Source organism: Thunnus thynnus, chromosome 12 (genome assembly GCF_963924715.1).
Source record: "Thunnus thynnus chromosome 12, fThuThy2.1, whole genome shotgun sequence".
Classification (NCBI taxonomy): domain Eukaryota; kingdom Metazoa; phylum Chordata; class Actinopteri; order Scombriformes; family Scombridae; genus Thunnus; species Thunnus thynnus.
This window is the reverse complement of record NC_089528.1, coordinates 29,012,294-29,038,049: the sequence shown is the minus strand read 5'-3', so window position 1 is coordinate 29,038,049 and position 25,756 is coordinate 29,012,294. Positions and strand designations below refer to the sequence as shown.

Sequence of the window (25,756 nt, the reverse complement as noted above, 5' to 3'; positions counted from 1 at the left end):
TCCTGCTGGTTTTGCAGCATGTTAGTGGCTTTGGGCCTCTGAGCTGAGCCTGTCCTAGCATGCTTTTAACTGGAAATCACCACCACCTTCGTCTGTGACGCAGACATCTTTAATATATATATATATATATATATATATATATATGTGTGTGTGTGTGTGTGTGTGTGTGTGTGTGTGTGTGTGTGTATGTATATATGTGTGTATATATATATATGTGGATAGATTGATATAGTTAATTGGTTCTGATGGACTCCAAAGTCTAACACATGTGACAATCTGGGCCCTGCTTAGGATCGTAAGCCATGTTCACAAGTATTGCCAAAGAGGCTAAGAGTTACCAAGACTTCCACGACTGCCTCCTGCCTTCTCTTTAGGTTATCAGGTTTTTAACAAGGCCTTAAGCATGTGTGGAAGCACAACCTGCGAGTGAGGTTTACAAACTATCAGGTTCTCTAATCACTGGAGACAACAATAATATTAAACCACAGTAATTAATATTATTATCAGTGTATTTAGAGGTCTCTCTGCCTTGTAGGAGATGTTACTGTCTGACAGAGAAACAGAGCTCAGAGCGACTGTAATCTCGAGCTCTAGACGTGCCCATGTCTCTGATTCCTGCCCTAACACTCATGGACTGCATGCTCTCCTGAGAGAGCAAATTAGGATTTTAACATGTTAGAGAATTGTTAAGAAACAAGGGGCTTTAACTGAGTCTCAGTTGAAGGAGCATTTGAATAAGATCAGGAAGACTGGTCCAAAAAACAGATGAGAAGTCTTGAGTACAATGTTCTCAAAAGGAGCTGGAGTGACCCTGGAGAAAAGTGACCCGGAATATACAAAAATGTATATTTCAAGTTTTTTATTATAGTGCAGCTGATACTCATTTTTGTACACGGAGGGTCTGGTGTTGTTGCAGCTGACATCAGCTTGTGTAGTCAGGTGATAAAGGCAACTAAGTACCAGAGACACAGTAGTCTTTTGCAGCCCAACTGCCTTTTTAGTAAATTACTAAAGAATATGCATACGGGCTCCCTGCGGTCTGCAGGAAGAGGGGCCCCTTGAACAGTTCACACAAACATTTTGTACTTTCAGCCTCCACCCAAGACAACCCACAACACGAGCAGCTTACGAGCAGTCACACTTCTCTGTTTGGAAACACCTGTTTCCTGTTTCCAATGATCACTTCTTTAGAATTCTTTATATATGCTTCCTATATATGCTTCCTTTAGGTGACATTATTCGGAAACACATAAATTTTCAGTTATACAGATGATACCCGATAATATTTAGCAATGAAGCTACATGAAACCAATCAGTTATCAAAACTCAAATTATGCCTTAAGGACTTAAAGACCTGGATGACCTGCAATTTTCTACTGCTAAATTCACATAAAACTGAAGTTATTGTGCTTGGCCCTAAACACCTTAGAAACACATTATCTAATGATATAGCTTCTCTACATGGCATTACCCTGGCCACCAGCTCCACTGTAAAGAATCTGTTATCTTTGATCACGATATGTCCTTTAACTCCCACATAAAACACATTTCAAAGACTGTCTTTTTTCACTTATGAAATATTGCAAAAATCAGGCACATCCCTTCTCAAAAAGATGCAAAAAAACTTGTCCACGCATTTATTTCTAGGCTGGAAGTAAATCTTCAAGTTTTGGTCCGGGGGGCAGACACCCTCTCCATGTTTAAGAGTAGGCTTAAAACTTTCCTTTTTGATAAAGCTTATAGTTAGGGCCGGCCAGGCTCGCCTTGGATCAGCCTTTAGTTGTGCTGCTATAGGCCTAGACTGCCGGGGAACTTCCCATGATGCACTGAGTTCCTCTCTTCTCCTCCTCCTCTCCATCTGTATGTATTCATGTACCATCAATGCATGTTACTAACTTCGCTTCTTCCGTAGAGTTTTTGTGCTTTCTCATCTCAAAGGGAAATCCGGAATCCGAGTTGTGGGCCATGGCTGTGGAGATGGTGCAGGGATGGTGGCTTCGTCCTGTAGGTGTCCTGCCTTGACATCGTCTCTTGCTGTTATTATTATTATTATTAATATTATTATTTTTATTATTATTATTATTAGTCATATCTCTATTATATCATTGTTATTGTTATTATTGTTGTTGTTATTATGCTTCTCTGTGTCTCTCTCCCCCCTCTTCTCCTCCCTCCTTCTTTCTCTCTCAACCCAACCGGTCAAGGCAGATGGCTGCCCATCTAGAGCCCGGTTCTGCTTGAGGTTTCATCCCGTGAAATGGGAGTTTTCCTCGCTGCTTGCTCATGGGGGAATGTTGGGTCTCTGTAAATTCAAGAGTACGGTCTAGACCTGCTCTATGTGAAAAGTGCCCTGAGATGACTTTCGTTTTGATTTGGCGCTATATGAATAAAAGAGAAAGAGAAAGAAAGAAAGATAACCTTTCTAACTCTTCTTTATTAACCAACAAGACACTCATTTCATCAACACAAACAAGGTGCTTGACATCTTACTTAAAACAGAACAATGTGGTTACAGCATATAAAAGGCTCTAGATAAGGTCAAGAGTGCATCTTGTTCTTTTAAAGGCAAAACTGATCAGTTGAATACACTTCTACACTGGATTAATGATCATCAAAGTATGAATACAATAATATAGTATTTTTCCAACAGTACACTTCTAATGTCATTTTTTCCTCCACAGTGGAGAGCTGGAATAAATATTGTATGGTTAAAAAAGTTACTTCACATATAAGATAACTTTTGTATATATTGAACTTTTCAAACACAGTTATGACTAAGAGTGCTTTACACAAGTTGAAGCATTCAAATAACATTTTAAACCAGTAAAAGCTAAATAAAATCAATTTAAATACAATAAAATAAAATAGATCAAAATAATAGCATATCACTGATACAGTTGCAACTACAGCACAACTACAGTGCAGTAATAAGATTCCCCAAATTCATGAGGAAGAAAAAGGCAGTAGAGAAATTAATCAATCAAAGGCAAGTTTACTTGTGTAGTATATTTTATGATTTGATTTGTGTATACACAAGTTGCTTTACATAATACATTAAAACATTTTTAAAAATGCAAATTTAAAAGAATCTTAAAAGAAATGCAGAACATCTCAGTTTTAACTGGTTTAACCTTTAGATATTGATCATATTCTGACCCTTCACATTGTCTCCTCATAGTCTCTATAAAACTTCTGCCTCACTGTTTCTACAGGATGTGGTTGCTCTATGTGGACAAGCTGCACAAAGACGTCTGAGACAGACGAAGGCGGTGTTGTTTTTCAGCTTAAAGCATAATTAGTCTCTGTACCAAACCTCTGAACCACAAATCTATATTTCATACATAAATACCTCATCAGTCAATCTAGTGATGAGGTTGCAAACTGCAACCAAATTAATACACCCCAGCCCCCCATCCCCTTCCCAACGTGTAGGAGAACCTACGGTGGCTGCGAAACTTGTGAAAAACACAAAAGGCACTCTCTAGAGCCACTGTTTGGTTTCCCCGTTCTGGGCTACTGTGGCAACCTGGTGGGTTCCATGGAAGAGGACCTACTTTCTATGTAGATATAAAGGGCTCATTCTAAAGTAAAACACAACAATTCTGATTTCAGGTGATTATACACTAATTAAAACATACTTATGAATATTATATTCTATTTCTGCCAAGTCCGTTGATGCCACTAAATTCTACACACTGGTCCTTCAAGTACAGTACTTGAGTAAATGTACTTAGTTATTTTCCACCACTGCACTTTTTGAAGGATATGTTTATGTTTTTTTTTAAGTCTGTTTAATACAATACCCACATCACCATATTTTTTGTAGTTTTTGTAATAATTCATTGTGTTCATACCAAGTGATCTCTTACTAGCGAAGGGAGAATAGGGGACAAAATCTACAGTCCTGGTTCTCTGCAGAAATATATTCTAAAGTTCAGCAGAAGCTAAAATCAGGCTTCAAAGTGTGTATTTTTCAAAGTAAGCATCTTTGTGTCTGAAATGCCCTTGTTGTTCGCTGCAGCTCAGCAACGCTCCTGGCAGGATTTTTTTTTAACAAATAGTCATAATAAGATACATAGTAAATGGAATGAATTGCATTTTATATTGCACCTTTCTAGTCAGTCAACCATTCAAAGCGCTCTATGACCATAGTCATGGGATTTATGGAGATATTTCCACTAGAAGACTGCTCTGAAATCCTTCTCTCCAGCTGAAAGGGAGAAGGAGGGAAGAAAGTGGGAGGATGGGTGTCACGGTTAAATGGGGCTCATTTTTGAAGGATACAGCAGAAAGGTCTATATACATACAGTACATTATATACAACCTTTGTATGAAGTTTGGTGTTACATACAGTACATTATATACAACCTTTGTATGAAGTTTGGTGTTATTATCATTTATTTTACAATAATTATCAGTCTTATATGTATAATTCAGTAGTGGGGATGATCTATGAGGGGAAGGAAAAAAATGGAGTGAGAGTGACAATTTAGTGATAAAGTGCTGCAGAAAAATAAAATCGAAACTAAAATTTGTAGCTCTGTACTGCAGTTTTTCCTTTATTAGGGTCCAAGGACCTAGCGGTTCACTCACACTCTCCATTCAAATATATGAGAATTTTTCTGTGTCCAGCTGCAGTTACTTATTGTCTCTACACATCTGACAGCAGTGTTCAATGTTTACTTTTTTGTCGAGAAGTATTTAGTTTGTTCCTAAATGAAAAAAATTAGGAGCACACAGAAATTTAGGAGCACACTGAAAAATGTTAAAGTAACTGTTTATTAAAGACAACAATTTATCACATACATATTTAAATGCTTTGTGTGTGTGTGTATGTAAATCAAATTGTATGTTCTCTTTAGGGGTGCTTGATTATGGCAAAAAGCATAATCACAATTATTTTTGCTCAATATTGACATCACGGTTATTTAACACGATTACACGAAGCCCCACGACTGTGCAAAGGCGCGAGGGCCCATTCAACGCTGCTTGCAGCTTTAATTTATCTTATCACTGGCTCAGGTAAAAATACAACAGAGTAAACTTAACTGTTAAACACACAACTGCCTCATCTTACACAGCAAAGAACTAAGTTTAGAATAGACATAGCACAGAGGAATTTAGAACATGTGTGAAACAGAAACTAACGCTAAACTGAACTTAAACACTATCTGAAACATGTATGATATATTCAAGAAATACATCACATGATAACCTACTATTCAGTTTTCTTTCACAGTTGCCATGCATGGTAAGAGACTGATAATTTGTTTTGGTTTTCATGCTGCTCATGTGTTTGTATTATCTTCTATATCTGTCTCGAAAGGAGGAAGTGAAGTGAAGCAATTCATGGAACAACCGAAATTAGCCAATTGATCCAACTCGTGGCTTTCTTTAAGGCCAGATTTTTTTGTTTTTCCTTTTGTTTTATAATTTCCTTTTTGCCCTCATTTTCAAGTTCTTCCATTAATTTAGTCTGCTTCTCAAAGTCAGCCTTCACTTCTCTCAGCATTTGCTGATACTTTTCCTCTATTTCCCTCCTCAGTATCTCCTGCTCTTTAAGCTTTTTGTCTTCTCTCTCTTTCAGGATTCGTTGTTTCTCCTCTTCTATCTCTCTCTCTGCCTTTTGGAACATTTCGGTGGTGTAGTAGCTTCCACCATTCTGCTCATTTATATTTCTTATCTTATCGAGCAGCTTTCTGACCTGAGAATGATTCTCCACCTCATTATTGAACACATGATACTGGTTGTTACATTTGGTCACAAGTTCCTGCAGATCTTCGCTGTCCTTCAAGAGCTCCTCAATAGGTTTCCCTTTGAGTAGGTCACCATGGGTAAAGAGAACCATGCTGTATTTGTGTATTTCCTTACCAACGGTTTTCTGAATCATTTGTATTGTTTGCTTTTCCTCCTCTGTGAATCTGTCAAGTCTGATGACAACCAGGAAGATATGAGGTCCAGGAGAAGCATAAGAAATACTCTGGGCAATATCTGCAGCCGTTTCTTCTTCAGTGGTGTTCTTGGTGTCAAACAGGCCCGGAGTGTCGATAACAGCAACCTTTTGTCCATCCACCTCACCGTAAGCCTTTTCACAGTGTTGTGTCAAAGATTTAGCAGAGAATTCTGATTTGAAGCTCCTCTGTCCCAGAATGGTGTTTCCTGTGGCGCTCTTCCCAACTCCAGTCTTCCCCACCAACACAATCCTGATCAGCTCATTATTGTTGTAGGCTGTGGAAGGTTTAGACCCAAACACTGAAAAAAAAGGACAAACAATTAATGCAATGTGTATTCATAAAATGTGTTCAATTAGTTCACATCAGGGATGGATAACTGTGGTTGGAAAGTTGTGCCTACAGTACAGTTTGAGGGTACATGAGTGTTTCATTTTTATTTTATTATTTATTTGTTTGTTTATTTAACAGGGACAGTGCACATTAATAAACATTGCTGTAAATGCGCCAGAGTTAGCCAAGAGGCTATTTTTCATCTGTAGTCCCTGGACAGATGTTACAGAGTCACCCTAAAAACAGAATATGAAAATGAGATTGAAATTACAAAGTTACTGAGGTCATTTATAAGCATGCGGAACAATTAATAAAATGAAGAAAAAAGAACATATATAATATTAATAACATCCTTAAAACATGCAACACAGAGACTCATGATACAAGATATGCAAGACAACAAATACATGAAGATATTAATATTAATAGATAAGTAGATTGAATAAGACTACATTGAGTTGCTGTGTTAGACACTAACTAGAACATGCAAAGCAGAAGCACAGATACAAAAAGCATGCACAGTATGTAAAATACATGAATCAGTCTGATAGAATAAAAGCAAAACCACAATAAGACATGCATGCAGGTACATGAAGGCAGACTGAGATAGCAAGATAGGTGAAAGTAGACAGCAAGGGAAGTTCAGCACAGACGGACTTAGGACAGCAAGGTACGACTAAGTCTTAGTGCTGACAGAGCTGAGTACTAATTAACCATTTCTTTACATGAGCTCTAAAGGAACTATACGTGTCCAATTCTCTAATAGTTGCTGGGATTGAGTTCCACTCTAGTGCAGCTTTAACAGAGAATGCAGACTGACTGAAAGTACTTTTTCTGAGTGGGATGATGCAATCCCCTCTTGCTGCACCTCTTGTGGACCCATATGCAGTTGTTCTTATGTTGACAAACTGTCTGAGCAGAGGAGAGATCAAACCATATATATAATCTTGTACATAAGACAAACATCTACATATTTAATCATGTTTTCCCAACTCAACAAGTTATATTTTTTTAATATCGGGCAATGATGAAAATGTAACGGTGTGGTACGGTGGTACGTTGCCCAGACCATATTTGTACATGGAATGGACCCGATGGCCATCGTCTAATAAACGTCTTCAAAATAAGAACTTCGCCAGCTCTTCCTTTGAACGATATCATCACACATCCTTCCTTTCATTTGACGTCACGAACAGCCGGTGACGGAATATCAGGTAAGCAGATGTTTGTGATGTTCTAAATTACACTGCTTACCTGACTGCTCACTGCGAAGTACCAGGTTTTTGGATGATGTGGTGTGATGTTGTTCTATTGGCTATGTGGGACTGAATCAAATTATTAATTAAATTGGTATGGTTATTGGAACCACTTCTCATAGTAATTGTTGATTGGTTTTGAGCAACTGTTGTCAGGGGCACTTAACATATAGTTTATCATTGGGGTCGGACTGTGTGTGCCTTACGAGCGCGCGCCTTGGTGTTCTGACGAAGAGAGGTCAGACACATAGAAGAAAAGAAAAAAGAGAAATCTCCGCAGTGGACACACCGTATAAGTCACACTGTCAGAGCGCTTTTCAAAAGAGAGAGAAAAGTGGGTCTGGGCAGGGGTGCAGACGAGAGGCTATAGAGCGCTCCGTCCCGACAGAGACACTGTTAGAGCACTTTGAGAGAGAAAGTGGGTCTGGACGAGTGTCACAGGCAAGGGCTGTCTAGCGCCTTGCGCTGTTTGTAAATAAAGGTTATTGTGTTGTTTATATAGCGGTTGCGTGCCTTCTGACATACAATTGATCGTTACATCAGCCCACACACACACACACAAAAAAAGAGAGAGAGTGGAAGAGACATAAGAAAGTTCTTATTTCAGAGACGCTGCATGTTTTGGTGTATTATATATTTAATCATGGGGTCACAATCCAGTAAAATGAGTAAAAAGGAGATAGAGATAAAACATAAAACATGATCTACCAAGAAAGGAAAGGAAAGCAATGAAGAAATTGTTAAAGACGAACCCTCATCTTAAAGACGTTAAAGCTAAAACAGTAAATCAGATGACACCTAGAGAGTGGATGCAAACTAAAATAGGATTTTACTACGTTGAACCATTCTCAACAGACATCTCTGAGTGGACAGATAATAAATTTCCCAGGGACGGTAGTTTTGACAAGAGTAAATTAGACTTCATACGAACATACATAATGGATAATACTGCCGTACCCAATCCGAGTTGGGACAAAGAATATATGATAAAGGTGTTCAAAGCATGGGAGATGATGAGTCGTCAATGGCCGGCAAATATGACAAAAAAGCTAATGAAAAAGAAGAAATTTAACCTTACAATGACACAAGATATAATGAATACGGAGCAAGTGCAAGGGGAGAAAACACAAATGATTAAGACAACACCAGAGAATAAGTTATATCCTAATATAGATGACATTATATCTCCACCCGAATATGAATCTGATAATGAAATTATGGAATGGATGATTTTATGTACAGAAAACAAAACTAAACCTTGCACGCCGAAAAAAGTCATTGCATCTTTGATATTTCCAGTGGAAATTATATCTAATCAAATCAAGGGCTGTATTTTTGAATGGATGCAAAACTGTAGGAAAATGTTTGATATGATATCGAGCAAGTATCATGGGCACAGTGACAGAATTCGGGCGCAACAAATCAACTATCTGACGGAAGCAATGTCCTGCGAATTTAAAAAGTGTTTTGCCATACTGAAGAGTGGGCAAGAGATAGAGATTAATGTAAAAAGTAAAGTATCTAAATGTATGATTGACAGTTTCAAAAGAGTGTTGAAACGGTATGAGCGAGAACAGGGTCTCACATTAGATGTAGAGAGATTTAAAGACCCTAAATATACTAAAGCGGTAATTAACAGTATTACGGATGAAGATGCGGAAATCCTTCATGACCTCATAATGACATACATACAATATCAAGAGGAGCAAGAGAAACAATCAGCGGACGGAGAAACTATGAATGTTGCGCTTCCACTAGTCACGTTTGATGATAGAGTTTTAGACAAACCTTTGACGCTGAGTGAAATATCACAAATCACACGGGATGCCCCTAAACCACTGATAAATCCCACAGCCTTTCTGAACTGGTAGACAACTGCTTTAATGCATAGCGCGATGTCAGGGAGAGATGTTCGTTACATATTGACAACTTAAATGCCAAATATCAGTGTAGACAAATTGATAGAAGCATGTGAAACATTAAGTTTTGATAATGATGGTCCTCTTGAACATGAAACTCGATTGGAGAAGAAATATCCATCATGGTTAGACAAAAGGTACAAAGAGGAACACATTAGAGAAATGGCTGATTTTCTTCAAAAAAAAAAAAAAATGCTGCGCAAGAGAGAGATATCACGCAAATTTTGAACTGCAAACGTTAATCTAATGAACCAATGTTTGAATATGCAGCGAGATTTCAAAAGTGCTGGAAAGAACAGGCCAAATTAGAAATAAAGGAGGACAAAGATCCCTTTTTTCACTGCTATGTTTCTAAATGGATTAGATCCAAATTCTTCTTACACTCTAAAAATCGCCGCACCAGATGTTTACTCTTTAACTCCACTAGAATAGTTAAAGAAAATAAGGGAGTTAGACGCCATTGGGTTGTTTGAAAAGAATAAGAATATGACACAGGCTTTGCAACTCAATCACGAAGAGCCAACATACAGCTTGGCAGGTTTCCAAAACACGAACAGAGGGAGAGAGATGAGAAGAGGCAGAGGCAGAGGAAATGGAGCTTGGGGTGAGGGGCAGAGTTGGGCCCCCACACAGAGTGCAGGTTACAGGCAGATGACAAGAAGGGGGAGAAACTTTAACAGGAATGGGATTGGACGTGGAGCAAGGCGACATTGGGCAAGAGATTGTGAACTAAAATGGCAGGAAGAATGTCAAAGACAGATATACACAGGAACAAATTTTAACAATAATACATGCCCATACACACAGCCTCGAACACAGACACCGAACCAGCAGTCTGAAACAGCTGCTGCAGGAAATGTGATATGGAATGCATGACTCAGCCAACAGAGGGACATGGATGATTTAAACTCACACCATGTTAAAGTGATAATTAATACACCTCAATTACTCAGTTAACCTTGAGCATTGCAGGTAAAAGGATTCCTTTCTTAGTGGACACTGGAGCTACTATGTCGTGCTTGAGAAGAAAAGATTTGAAATGCCCAGTCAGTAATGAAATTGTTAAATCAATTGGCATTTCTGGAGTGACTCAAACTGAACCAATGTCTATACCATTGACCACTTGTGTGGATGAACATAAATTTCAACATTCATTTATAGTGAGCAATACGACACCAATGTCACTATTAGGAAGAGACATTTTAAGCAAATTAAATGCGGTTATTTCATGTTCTCCAGATGGGTTGGAGATACATATTCCTGCAGATAGAGTGCATCAACTGTTGTCTCATAATATTGGAACAGCTTACACAGCTACATCCACGTTAACAAATGTTGATTTAATTTACAGATTGTTTACCATGGATGAAATTAAGAAATTAGCGGCATGTCAACAAGCAGCTGCAGCTAAAATATTACATATGAAACCAGTTGATCCTCCATTCTCAAATAAGATGACTAGTCAAAAGGAAATGGATGAAAATACACCATGTTTTTACATGTCTCCCAATGGTCTTGTATTATTGTGGAAAACAACAACTAAAGAGATTCGATTTTTTGTATGTGCTGTACGCACAGACTTTACAGATATTGATCCATTAGTGAAATCATGTATTGAATACCTTGAGAAAGTACCGGATAATAAAGATCAAAACAAAGACTATGTCATGTGGTCTTATAATGTGGAACCACAATGCGATGAGAGAAATTCAAGTGAAAACGCCATCCATATTAGCGTCAGTTCTAACAGAATTATGGGCACTGCATGCTAATCATGTTTGATTATTAAATATACCACCTTATCAAGCTAAAATTAATCCCAATAAATATCCGGTTTACGTTAAGCAATATCCACTTTCTAAAGAAAAGGAAGAACGAATTAAGCCGGTTATTGAAAGTTTACTGCAACAAGGAGTAATTGTTAAGAGAAGATCCCAAAATAATACGCCAATAAATCCAATCTTAAAGCAAGGAACAAATAAATATCGGTTCACACAAGACTTAAGAAAGGTTAATGAAGCTGTTTATCCCATTGCACCAGTAGTATCAGATGTTAATTCCATTTTAGCAGCACTGCCAGCAGACTCTAAATTTTACACAGTAGTAGATTTATGCTCAGCATATTTCTCCATCCCTGTACATTGGGATACACAAGATTTGTTTGCATTTACATTCAAAAATGAACAGTATGTGTGGAGGCGCTTGCCAATGGGCTTTGTTGATTCAGCAACTGTATACGCCTCAGCAGTTAATATGCATCTGGCTCAATTGACCTTACCTGGACCATCTACGCTATGTGTTTATATTGACAATATCCTCATAGCATTACCAACTGAGTCTCACTGCCTCCAAGACTCTATTGCTCTCCTAAAGTATGTTGCCATGGGTGGACACAAAGCCTCTCTTACAAAGTTACAGTTTTGCCAGCCAGCGGTCAATTATCTGGGCTTTGTTTTACGAGATGGATGCCAATATTTGTCTCCAGAACGAGTGAAGGCGATAAAAGACATCAAAAGACCAAAGACAAAGACTGAACTTCTATCCTTTCTGGATCTGGTGAACTATTGTAGCGCATGGTTGGCTGATTATGCCACATATGACTCTGTATTGCGCAAGGCAACCATAAAGGATGTTCCGAATGACATCCAGTGGAATGAGGAAATGAAACAAGCCTTTCATCACATCAAATACTTTCTCTGCACAGCTCCAGCATTGGGACTGCCGGATTACAAGCTAACTTTTCACCTCTATGTGGCAGAGAATGGTACTGTCGCATCCGCAGTGTTAGCACAGATGCATGGTGACAGGTCAAGACCCGTTGCATATTACTCCAAAACACTTCCGTTAATCGTACAAGGCATGGTTCCTTGTTTACGAGCTGTTGCCGCTGCTGCTATCATGGTTGAGAAAGCACAAACGATAGTCTTAGGACATTCACTGGTATTACATACAACACATGTGGTAAACATTATTTTGCTCAACATAACAACACAACATATGACTAGCCAGAGACGTAGTAATTATGAGCACGGGGACTCAAAATCTTACTATTTCAACCACAACACACATTAACCCCGCACTACATTTGAACGCATTACTAAATGGAGTAGACAAAGAACACGAGGAAGTGGAACATGATTGTATGGAATAGATTAACTCCATCTCCAGTGTGAGAGCAGATTTGCAGCAAACACCTTTGGAAATTAATGACCTCATCTTATTTTGTGATGGATCATCAATGAGACCGGATGATAAAACCACATTATCAGGTTATGCAATCGTGGACAATCAAGATAAATGTATTGAAGCATAAAGGCTTCCTGTTTCATCAGCACAAGCGGCAGAGCTAGTCTAGTTAACTTAGCCTTAACTAGAGCATGTACTCTAGCACAAAATAAGACTGCAACGATATACACGGATTCAAAATATGCGTTTTCAGTGGCGCATGATTTCAGTAAAATTTGGGAAAATAGAGGATTTATAACAACCTCAGGCAAACCAATTCAACATGCTACTTTAGTGAAAGATCTATTGGCAGCCATGATGTTACCAGAGCAGCTTGCTATAGTAAAGTGTGCAGGGCATTCTAAAGGAGAATCAGAAGTGGCAAAAGGAAATAATTTAGCAGACAAATATGCTAGAGAGGCAGCTTTAAATGCAACCTTCCCACCATGGTTGAACACAGCTCTAACGGCAGTACAAATGACTAATCCACCTTATACTGTTAATGATTTAATTGCATTTCAAACTCAAGACTCAGAGGCAGAAAGAAAGTTATGGCTAAAGAAGAACTACCATATGGATGTGGATAATTTGTGGAAATTTAAGGATAGAAGAGTAGCCTTGCCTAAACTAGCATATGATCCTCTAATCGCGGACGTACATGGGATAACACATGTAAATTACAAAGCGGTAACAGATTACATATCTAAATTGTTTTTCACGATAGGCGTGGAGAAACATGTTAGAAGATATATTAAAAGATGCTTAATTTGTGCACGATGCAATCCACATATTAATCCACCAAGACATGAACATTTGCCAAGACCGGAAGGACCTTTTCAGTCATTACAAATTGATTTTACGCATATGCCCAAATGTCGAGGCTATGCATATTTACTCGTGATTGTGGATCGATTTTCTAAATGGCCGGAGGCTTTCCCAACAAGAAAAGAAAATGCTCAAACTGTAGTTAAGTGTTTAATGGAACATATCATTCCATGTTTTGGTATACCTGAGAGCATTGATTCAGATAATGGAACTCCATTCATGTCACTCGAGAGTAACTAAATTACTTGCAAAATCATTGGGAATTGAATGGAATTTTCATATTCCTTATCATCCACAAAGTTCAGCTCAAGTAGAGAGGATAAATAGGACGATTAAGGAAAAACTGATAAAAGTGCACCAATCCAGACAGCTAAATTGGATAGGGGCATTACCATTGACGCTCTTGTCTATAAGAGCAATGCCTAACAAAACTACTGGATTGTCACCACATGAAGTGTTAATGGCACGACCTTTTCCTTTAGGAGTCAAGATGAATGAGAGGACACCAGTGGATCTGACACAACTACAAGAATTACAACAAATTACGTTAAACATCTGTTTTCTTTTGTTTCTCAGTATTCTCAGCAGGTATTTGACGCTCTTCCTTTTCCAGCTGATACGCCTACACATAACTTCCAACCAGGTGACTACGTGCTGATTCGTAGTCTGAAGCCTACAGGAGGAGAACCACGCTACGGACTTCCAACTCAAGTGCTGATGGTGACAAGGACCGTCGTCAAGGTCAAAGGACAACCACAATGGATTCACGCATCCAGAGTGAGGGCGGCACCATCGACCGCAAGGGAGGCGACAGATGCGAATACGGCAATGCCCCAAAAGGCGGATACGGCAACGCCGGAAATAGTCGAAGGGGAGTGATTCGAGGGCGTGAACAAGAGAGAAACATGCAAGACACATCTAACATTTTAAAGTTTACTAAAATAACTAACCCCAGAGTTATTCTAAGTATTATTGCATGCGGCATGATATTTACTTGGATAGTTATAATTAATAATTAATTAATATGAATGATGGAAGTGATGAGAAAGATAAAAGCATGGGGGATAGAAAAGAAGAGAAGAGTGAATGGATGAAGAGGATGACTAATCGCATGAAAAGAGCAACGAGAGCAACGAGGTCTGAAACCTAGACCGCACATGGAAGTAGGAATGATGGATCACGTACCAGTGACTGATTTGGAAATGCAATGTCTGTATTACCCACTAACAACTGAGGCAACTAAACTCTATTACATTAATAAGGTCACATACATCACAATTGAACCAATCGAAACACCTACATCTACGCTCCACCCGAGACAAATGAAGATGACGACTCGACGTCTGTTTCATCCTAATCGTGGGAAGATCCAATGAATAACATGGACTAAGGACTGAGAGACATATTGTAATAGTCAGAAAATGTGGAGAAGATGGGGATAATGAGATACGATGGGAACTCTGTGTATGAAGAGACACACATGGGAGCATTCTCACTTGCTTGTCAGTGATTTGGTGAAGTCTGGTTAAAGGGGGGTCGGAGAACCAATAGGGGCCTCGTCCCTGATGCCAGTGAAAAGTTGTAGCAAGGTCACAATGGTAGCCAGGTCACTATTACAAGTGAGGGAGAGTGAATCAGGTGTAGTCTAACATACCAGAGGATAATAAACACTGATGTATACTGCAAACAGCATTGTAATGTGAAGATTTGAGGACAAGATGGAAGGGAAGATTTTACATGTACTATGTGTATTTTCTAGCATGCGTATGTAAGATGCTACATTTATGGTTATATATGTTAATTTCACAATACCTTTAAGAAGAAAAAAAAAAAAAAAGGAAAAGAAAAAAAAGGGGGAATTGTTAGTATGACTTTTATCTGACCCTATATACTTTGCTGATTTTGGGTGTTGGACATGTGATATAAACATTCCAGAGTCTGCATGTCACCTTAGGTAATATGATATAGCCCTTTGGGGGGGGGGGGGGGGGGGGGCTTATAGATACAAACAATGGGTCCATTGTCAAGTTTGGAGCCGTTCCAGATGTGGTATGTTGTGACACATAATATGTTGTGAGGTAGCTGTCAATCACTTGATGGATGGCTCCCAACTGAATTAGTGCCCATGGAAAACATGTTATTCATGTGATAAGATACAGATGTGTAACCCTACATAAGCTATGCACCGACAGTGGTACGTTGCCCAGACCATCTTTGTACATGGAATGGACCCGATGGCCATCGTCTAATAAATGTCTTCAAAATAAGAACTTCGCCAGCTATTCCTTTGAACGATATCATCATACATCCTTCCTGTCAATTGGTTTTAGAGTAGTGTTGCTAGCTTGTGACCAGGATGTTAAACAGTAAATGATATGGGAAATTACCATGGAATGCATGTACATCTTAGCTGCCTCTGTTGACATATAATCTCGAATAAACCTGAAATTTGAAAGGTTGAATTTGACCCGGTTACAGACCTTTTTCACCTGAGCCTTGAATGAAAGTTTGGAATCAATCACAACACCAAGGTACTTGTATTCCGATATGACCTGTAGCCTCTCCCCTGTTACAAAGACATCCGGCTCTACACTAGAACTGTTTGTCTTGGTTAAAAACATACATACTGTTTTAGACACATTCAGTTGCAAACAGCATTGCTTTAACCATGCTGTTATGTGAGCCATGAAATTTGTTCATTAGCAACTTGTGTCATGCTGCCACCATGTACATAAATAACTGTGTCATCATCATACATTTGGATGTTGGTGTCAGGACATACAAATGGGAAATCATTGATATATATAATATAACGTAAATAACAATGGGCCCGGGATAGATCCTTGTGAGACTCCTGTGGACAGATGAAGGGCAGCTGATTGATGATCCTGTACTTGGACATATTGAGATCTATCAAATATGATTCTATCCGTTTAAGTGTATCTGAACAAAAATTGAAACTAGATAACTTAGACATGAGAATTCTATGATTAACAGTATCAAATGCCTTCTTGTGGTCAAGAAACACAGCTCCAACAACACTACCTTTACCCAATAGAGATTAGATTTTTTTCTATGAAAAAACAGTTGGCTGTTTCAGTTGAATAATTGGCTCTGAAGCCAAATTGCATTGGGTGTAGAGCAAATGAGCAAGTGTTCAGATGGCAGATGATTTGTTCAGCTACCACTTTCTCTGCAACCTTTGATACTGTAGGTAGGATACTTATAGGCCTGTAATTGCAGGTAGACAGGGGATCTCCACATTTAAATATTGGAACAACAACAGCTGACTTCCAAACACTCAGAAACATTCCCTGGGGGATTTATAACTTGATCTTTGATGTTGTCTTAATCATTATGGTTCTCGTGCCAAAAGACTCATCAACACACCCAATACACATACACTGATGGTCCTTCCTCTAGGTATAAAAAAAGTGGATTCATGTGATTTGCAAAAAGTTTGGTAGATAAAATTTACTGCCACAAAGTCAGTTTAAATATGGCTGAATTGTGGTTCATAACTGCAAACTCAGTATTTTAACATAATGACTGTTTATTGTACTGTAAGATGTTAAAGAATGTGTGTTAAAAACCATTAAAAACCTGTTTGTAAAAATCTGTGTTCACCTTTATATTAAAAATAGCCCTGAAAATGAAACATTGATGGAGTGTTGATGTAAATTCTATATCATGACTCAAAAAAGGGACAAATTGGATTATTAAACTCAAATCATGAAAACAATAAATATCTATAACCTATGCAAGGATTGAATCAACAGTCTTCAGCTGTGCGATGGATTCAATAGGTTAAAGTACAAAAAACAAAAAAGAGTCATTGAGCCATATTTTCCTGAAACAGGGTGCAGGCACTGATCCAAGTCTTAATTCACGGCGCATGCCCCGTGCGTGTGTGACCAATTTTGCAATTTTCCTGACCACCAGTGTTGGTGCTAATCCTGCACAGCCAGGTGCGAAGTGGAAGAAGAGACATTATTAGTGGGAGGTGAAGAGAATCAGCAGGTGGAGTCGGGAGAGCTTCAGTAATGACCAATCACATGAGCTCCTCTTATCCCCTTTAAAGGCAGCAACAGGTGAGAGAATAAAGAATTCACCTCTGTTAAGCACTTGAAGTTCCAAAATATAAATTCAGGACACCCCAAATATTTATATACTGTACATAAATTCAATATATGCTGGCAATGTTAGAATGAAAATAAAGCTGATGTGTTCTCATGTGTGGTGCCTATTTTGCACAAATAATTAATAGCCTAAAGGATAATTGATACATTTAAATTCTGTAGTTCTACTTCTCTTCATATTTGAAAGTCCTCATTTGTAAAACTAGTTTGGACATGTGCACTCAATACAGATACCTTCCGTAGCTTGCAAGACTCTTTATTCTAATAATTCAACAAAATATACACCAAACAAAAGAATGTGCATGGCTACATGGTTAAAACAATATTCGGATGGATGATATTATTGGTAAAAATCTTCCTTAGAAATTGTATTTCGATTCTCATGTTATTCTTCAGTAAATGAAAAAAATGTGTAGCTTGTGTAACTGAAAATGACAATTATTATTATTATTATTATTATTATAATTATTATTATTGTTCATGTAAAGCACTCAGTGCTTGTAATTACTTTGTTGTAAAGCACTTTTAGCTGCATTTCTTGTATGAAATGCACCATACAAATAAAGTTTATTATCTATTATCATTATTATTATTATTATTATGTGATTTTGAGGACTTCTGTGTGCGTGTGCCTCCGCCAAATGAAGCTACAAAAATTGCCCTGCATCTGCGTGTACGAGAACTTAAGGTGGTCTGACCAGGTTAAATGGCTGCATCCAAAGAGCTTTACAATGTTTTTCTGCTGCTCACTCACTCATTCACAGACTGCCACTGCATAAATCTATGTGATACTTACAATTTACAATTTCATTTAGCAGATGATTTTATCCAAAGAGATGTACATCTGACAGCTGTTATATCCCAAGCAGGGATCTAGTCAGGAGAGAACAACACGAGTACGTGCCATAAAGCTAATGCGGGCAGCAACTGGGAGCCAATAGAGGGATATGAACAGCGGGATGACATGTGCTTTATTGAGATGGTTGAAGACCAGCCGTATCGCTGCGTTCTGGATTAACTGCAGAGGTTTGAACATACATGCAGGGAGGCCTGCCAGTAAGGAGTTGCAATAGTCAATGCGTGATATTACAAGAGCCTGTACCAGGAGTTGTGCTGCATGCTCAGACTGGTAGGGTCTGATCTTCCTGATGTTGGACAGGACAAACAGACACAACTGAGCGATTGAGGCCACATGAATCTTAAAGGTTAGTTGGTCATCGATCATGACACCCAAGCAGACTTTATGGGCATGAGTTGGGTACTTACACGTTGATGTTATGATCATTGTGAAAGCAGTCCATGCAACAGTCATTGTCCACAACCGAAACCTACAGAGAGGAAACAGTAAAGTTTTACTGATGAATCGGTTAAGATGTGAAGAAAAAAACAGTCAAACTGTGTTGAAAAACTGAAGGCAGATTAAAGATCCAATTTTTAGGATTCATGACTAGAATAATCAGCTGCAATACACTGATGGCCACTAGAGGCCAAAAGCAAACTGTGCCTGTATTGAAGTGAATGAAAAAAAAGCAAAACGTCTTTCTGTAAACATAAAATTGACAAGCGGTTAGGCTATTAATGGCTAATTATGTTTTTAATGTATTATTATTATTATTATTAGTAGTAGTAGTAGTAGTAGTATTAATAATTTATTAGTAGTATTAATTATTAGTATTATTAATTAATTATTATTATAAGTATTATTATTATTAATAATAATAATAATAATAACAACAATAATAACAATAATAATAATGTGCTTTACATGGTTGAATGTGGATTGAAACTTCAGAACTGTAATAAAATCAGACAATTACAAATGATACAGAATGGGAGAATTTAATAAAATATCAAACAATAATATAAGACAAAAACAATTTTAAAAAACAATAATAAAACAGACAAGACTTTAGAAGCCATACTAGCCAAACTAGTAATTACACTGCATCTAGATGATCTATGTATATCCTCTGATCATTCTGATCTCCGACATTCCGCAGTGACGTCGGGTTGCACCTCTCCAAAAGTTGACTCTGGCTCAACTTTCCAGCCGCAGTCTGATGTGGTGCCGCAGCGGCAAAAATGACTGTAGCTGAAATGCACTGCCCCCATTCAAATGATTGGGAGGACTGGTGTTTTCCCCACACCGCCTGATTTGGTCTGAATATGGCCTGACAAGGGGATGCATTTTGGTCCTTTTATTAACAAGGGGATGGCATCCCCCCTTAAAATCACCTACTGTGTACATGGCTTTGCATACCGGAATCTCCGGCTCCCATTCTACTTGTTCTCTCAATGATTCTTACAACGGTTATTATGCCAACTATCTACAGTTTACAGAGCGTAGTGACTATGACAGTCAAAAGTCCTTATGAGTCATTTATGTGTCTGTAAACACAACAACAGCCTCAGCTGTGCTTCTCCCCCCATGTCAGCATAAGTGTCACTGGCTCTCTTCTTTAGAACCAGTCTGCTCCTTGTCTATGACCACCGCTGAGAGACATTAAACAGAGCTTCTAATGCCGTTGTTTAACACTTGCTTTTTGGATTTCTCCCAACAGAGTTGGAGGGCGCATATTGCATGGACTACTCAGCCCCTCTAAAGCCCTATAGATAAACTGAGGGGACAAACACAAAGTTAATGTGGTGGCCTGTATACACACCTTCAGACAGTGTGTTCAACGAGCTGATGAAACCATGTCTCAGTATGTGGCAGCTTTGAGGGCCTTAACTACATTGTGTAGATTTGGAGTTTTGGAGAAATAGAGAGTGAGACGATACAAGATCAGCTAGTTTCAAATGCTTATCTCAGTGCTGTAAAGGACAAGTTACTACTGGAGGAAAATCTCACACTGGACAAAGCTCAGACAATCACATGCTAGGTGGAGGCAGCAGTTAAAAATACTAAACTGTTTTATTCAGCCAGAACGGTCTCGACTGTATCAGTACAGGCTGTCGGCACAACACATGCTCACATTCACTCACTAACATAACACAGTGGAGTTTCACTGCAGCCACCCTCGAGAGCAGGTGAGAGAAATAAGAGAAGAGCAAAAGTGTCAGTAAAGAGGCTCATGGCGAAGCATAAAGCTTATGAAACCTTGATACAAGTCAAACGAAAGAGGAAATGATGAGGGGTGCATCTATCTTACCTTAATAGTTAGTGTGTCAATTATTTGATTTATTTTTTTTATTAATTAAGTAGTCTACATTTTGTTTTTATAAATACCAATTTACGTTTAGGAAGTGCTGTATTAATATTTTTATACACATTTATACATCTAACCTCTGGACATTAAACTGAAAGAAATTCATTTTTCTACTGATTCCTATAAGTTCTCAATTTAAAAGCTCAGTATCGCCATTGTGTCATCACCAAGTTTTAGTCCACTAGATGAATGAATAATAATGAATACAGTTATATATTGACTTACCTTGTTTTACTATGCTGCTTGTTTTTGTTTCAAAGAGAGACGAGCAGATCTGCTGCTGAAGTGAAGCAAATTTCAGACTATCTGCCACGATGCCTCTGCACATGACTTCATGCAACAAACCACACCCATAAAAAACTGTTGACACCAAAGTATGATGTTATTCTTCCTTTATAAATAATACAAAAGGACACACGTATAGTCATATCACAAATACTATTTATTTGAGAAATTCTGTATTGGTTAGATATTTTCTGTTCATTCTCCAGATTTTTTTGGAAAGTTTATTTATTGAAGGTGTCATTACACACGTAACTACAGCATGATCTGATATGACTATATCATAATTTTTTTTGTTGTTTTACATCGCTTAGACTTATACCTGATATGAAATATGTTTAGGATGCATTACTCTCCTTATATCCTTTAATTCATTTGTTGAAAGAAATTCTAATAGTCGTGTTGGTTCCTGTACTTTTCTATTTTTACATGAACTGTCATATGTGCAAAAGATTAATTGATTATTCAATTCTCCACCTAATATAAATTATTCCTGTTGGAGTCATATCAAGTATTTTCTGGATTTTATTTAGGAATGCTACATCAGATGAAGGTGGGGCATGAATATTAATTAATGTATACTTATTTCCAAAAATGTCACATTTTATAATCAAGAATCTACCCTCTGATTCTGCATAGTGTGAAATTAGATTAAAGGAAATCATTTTACTAATAAATATTCCAACTCCTCTGCTACTGGGCAAACCCCAGTGGAAACCCCAGTAGAAAACCAGAACACAGAACATAACTCAATATGACATAGACAATGGGACTCAAGCAACAAAAATGGTAAAAGAAAAACTCACACATACCATTGGGAACTTCCCAGCTCTAGACATGCTTCACTGAGCTGGTTACTCACCCCATGATGTAAACAATGGCCAAAGAATATGCATACCAGTGGTTTCCAAAATTTAATAAGACATTTTTGTACTTCATCAGCAATTTCATCATAATTTGATAATAAAGCTGAAATCAATATAAAGGGAACAAGGAAAAGGGGAGAGTGGGAGAAAGAAAGGAGAGAGAGATGTGACAAGTAAAAAAAAAAGATTATAAGGGGGTTGCAGAGTATTTAGGAAAGGGAAAAACAAACAAAAATAAAAACAAATAACGTAGTTTTCAACTCCCCTTGTGTAATTCATTCAACATTTCCTATTAAATAAAGTATATACAAAAGCATCTAAACACATTCCTCAATATATAATATCTCATATTCCTCCTCCTCATTATCTACCCCATTCTTTATTACAATATCTTAGAAGAAGAGAAATAAAGAAGATAGAAAAGAAATATCGGTAGACCTTACAAATTACCTTATAATAATAGGCCAAATTATTTCATTACTTCCACAGTTTAAGCGTAAAAAGTTCCACAATTAACTTCTTAGTCTATTACTTTAGTCGAATATTGTCCTTACATAAGTTTGATGTTTTTCTCTATTTTTGCATTTCTTCATCTTCAGTATTCTTAGTCTTAAGAAAGAGACGGATGTTTCTTAGGGAGCTCCAGTAGAGCCTCCTGTGATATTACAAAGTTCATTCTCTCCATCGACTGATGGATACCGAAGTTTGGTTTTAATGTCCAGCTTGTGTAATTGTTCTCTCGGAGGCCAGAACGCTTCTCGTTTTCTCTATAGCTGTGTCGAGATCTCCGGGATGCTTCAGTACTTTTGGGTCTCAGCATTTTGTCCTCGTTCCCTCACAGCTTTGAGGATCAGTAATTTTTTCTGAAGGTGATGCAGTTTAAATATAATGGTGCATGAGAAACGCGCATTTTCTTGAAAAGGTCCGAAGCGGTGAGCGCTTTCAAAGTCATATTCCTACAGTTTTACTTTCCACTCATTATCCAGGAAGGAACCAGGAGCATCCCCACGTTATCTTCCTGCGATTCGGGCACATGGCGATTTTCATATTGATCAATATTATCCGTTGTAGGCTGAAGTTAATTTCCAAACTCCGTTATGCGGCGTTGATGAGCGCCTTGTTCAACCACCTGCTCATGCATATCGCCTGTTCAGCCCAATCGCCAGAACAAAACGTTGGCATTGAACGTTTCTGCAAACCACAAAAGCGTTGAATATATACGTCCCAACACGTGTAATACGTAGCATATTAACATTTCTGCCCGTTGAATAATGATGTTTTATGGTGTGAGAACGATGTGGTTAAGGTCTGGTTAGGTTTCGGCACAAAGACCACTTAGGGTTAGGGAAAGATCATGGTTTGGGTTTAAATAAAATAAAAAATAAAATAAAAACGGCTGCAAATGTCCCGATGTCTCGCTAAAAACACCCATCCGTTTTTGTCGGTTGAAACAGGAAGTGGATATTGGTTTCGAACCGTACTCTGATAAATTCCAACTTGCTGCCAAGAAACTTACTAACCATCCACCTACTCCTCCTCTTCCTCCTGATAGGAGTCAGCTCATATAGATCTCATGTGAACTATGTCACTTTAGAAATGTTGATATGACACGTTTTGTTGAAATTTTCATATATGTTTTGTAGAAATATTAATATGCTACGTTTTGTATAAATGTTGATATGATACGTTTTGTTGAAATGTTAATATTCTAGGTATTACAAGTGTTGAAATGTAAATATTCAACGTTTCTGTGGTTTACAGAAACGTACAACGCCAACGTTTTATTCTGGCGACCAGGCCTGCCTGTTAGCGTCTCTCTTTTTTTGGGGGATCCAGAGTATCAACTCTTTGTAACACCGATGATGCAAGTGTGTTGGTAGCTGTTTGGAGATTTAGAAGTTTGTCTATTTTTCTTTCCAAATCATCCGTCCTTGTGTTTGCCCAACGTCAGTCTGAGATCTTGTAACATTAGGTATCGCTGAAAATTTCAGTATCCATCTTTCTTAAGCTGTTGTAGATCCAGCTCAAATATTAGAACATTCCCTTTTACGTTGTTTTGCTGCTGGTGAAGTTAGATCTTTAGATCTCTAATTTATTTGACCATTGCACACCAAGGGGAGACTCTATAGCTTCAGACCTCTCACACCTCACATGCTCTCCCGTCTCTCGTCTTGCGTCTTATGTCTTGTGCATGTAAATGTACTAATGTTTCATGTAAGCCTGACACCATCCTAGGATAGTATATACCATCTTATATCTCAAGGTATTATTATGTATGTTTCTTGGTAAGAGATTGTAAGAAAAACCTCGTGGTGGAAAATATTAAATGAAATAAAGATAAATACACAAATATAAATAAGACAAGGCATATTTTGCGTAACGTCCCACTGTAACCACCATGATACGAGGTCTGTGTCACAGACTTGTTTTAACGTTACGTAAATGTTATAATTGTTTTTTTGCCATCACAAACAACATCACAAAATGACAATGGAGAGATGATGCATTTTCATACACTGACATCTCCATGCAATTCAAACTTTGCTATTTCTTGTTATTTGCACTGCTGATAAATGCAAAAAAGAAAATGTTTTGCAACAAACCAAATGCTAGAAGTATTATTATTCATATCATAACCAGGGATGATCATTTTTTACAATAAGTCCAAAATAGTTTGTGTTCTCACTTTTGTTAAAAAGCTGTCTCTTATTGGGTTTTGCAGGATTATACAACATTTATATCAAAGACAAATACATTTGCCATTTATAATGTCCCATAAAAGAACAAAGACATGTATTTTCATAGAGAAGTGGGTTCAGTCTTTTCTTAAATGACAAATGAATGTTTTGTCAAAGATATCATGTGTGAATTCAACTTTCTACACCACTGTTGGTCTGTTAGTGTGAATTTGTAAAATGTAGAGAAATCAGTTGATTGAAAAGCTTTTATTATAGCACCCCCATGTGGCCAATCAATGTAGTTTTTAAGACATTTGAAGTTGCTGGAGACAGAAAAGACAAACACACACACACACACTGCATTCACAGACACATACTGAGGTCAAATAATTGAAACTAAAATCTGCATTACAACATTTTTTTGACATTATTAAGTGTAGTTACATAAAAGTACATCTTGTTAATACATTTTGGTTCTGACTCACCAACATCTTTTTGAACCAGGTTCAATCAGTTTCTCACTTTAAGGCAACTGCATGGAAGCCACCTTGATACGATCAGAAGGTCAACGAGAGAATGATTCATTTAATCGATTGAATGAATATTTTATTGAATGAATAGCTTTTATTTAGTGAAGTCTGAATCTACATGTGAGCTAGAAATGAACTGCAGCCACTACAATGTCCTCTTAGGCACTGATAAACACATATTTCTATTATCATCTTTAAAGTTATGCTAATACAAGACATTACATGATTAATTCAAGAGGATACATTATACATTGCTGTGTGTCTTTATTATAAAAACAGTATCTTTTTAATGTACAACGCATGTTAAAGAAACAGTTCAGTCATTCTTTATGTTCATTCAGTGAATCCACAACTGATGCTCAACACTACAGACTGTCCTCTGTAGGTGCTTTGTTAAATAATCATTAAGGTGCAAATGAAAAATATGTCATCTCATTTCAGTGCACTGACATAAAATTTGACTTTATTTTTTATCTAATATGTTGTAAAGAACAGAGATTTTCACAGGTCCAGAGACTTGACCAGGGACCAAGTCAGGCTGGA

The 25,756-nt window shown here is 37.7% G+C and overlaps 1 protein-coding gene and 1 long non-coding RNA gene across 2 annotated transcripts in view; one reads left to right on the top strand and one right to left on the bottom strand.

Moving 5' to 3' along the window:
- Positions 1-5,244: 5,244 nt before the first annotated feature.
- LOC137193483 (GTPase IMAP family member 9-like) lies at positions 5,245-6,268 on the bottom strand (the record flags this gene model as incomplete). The annotated part of the gene is made up of 1 exon (XM_067604700.1): positions 5,245-6,268. A coding segment is annotated over one exon (921 nt), but the record flags the coding sequence as incomplete, so codon positions are not given.
- A 19,346-nt stretch (positions 6,269-25,614) lies between these two features.
- LOC137194677 (uncharacterized) overlaps positions 25,615-25,756 on the top strand; it is a 51,239-nt gene continuing 51,097 nt past the window's right edge. The window contains exon 1 of the long non-coding RNA XR_010931001.1: positions 25,615-25,750. This is a non-coding gene — a long non-coding RNA (uncharacterized lncRNA). The remainder of the gene's footprint in view (positions 25,751-25,756) is intronic.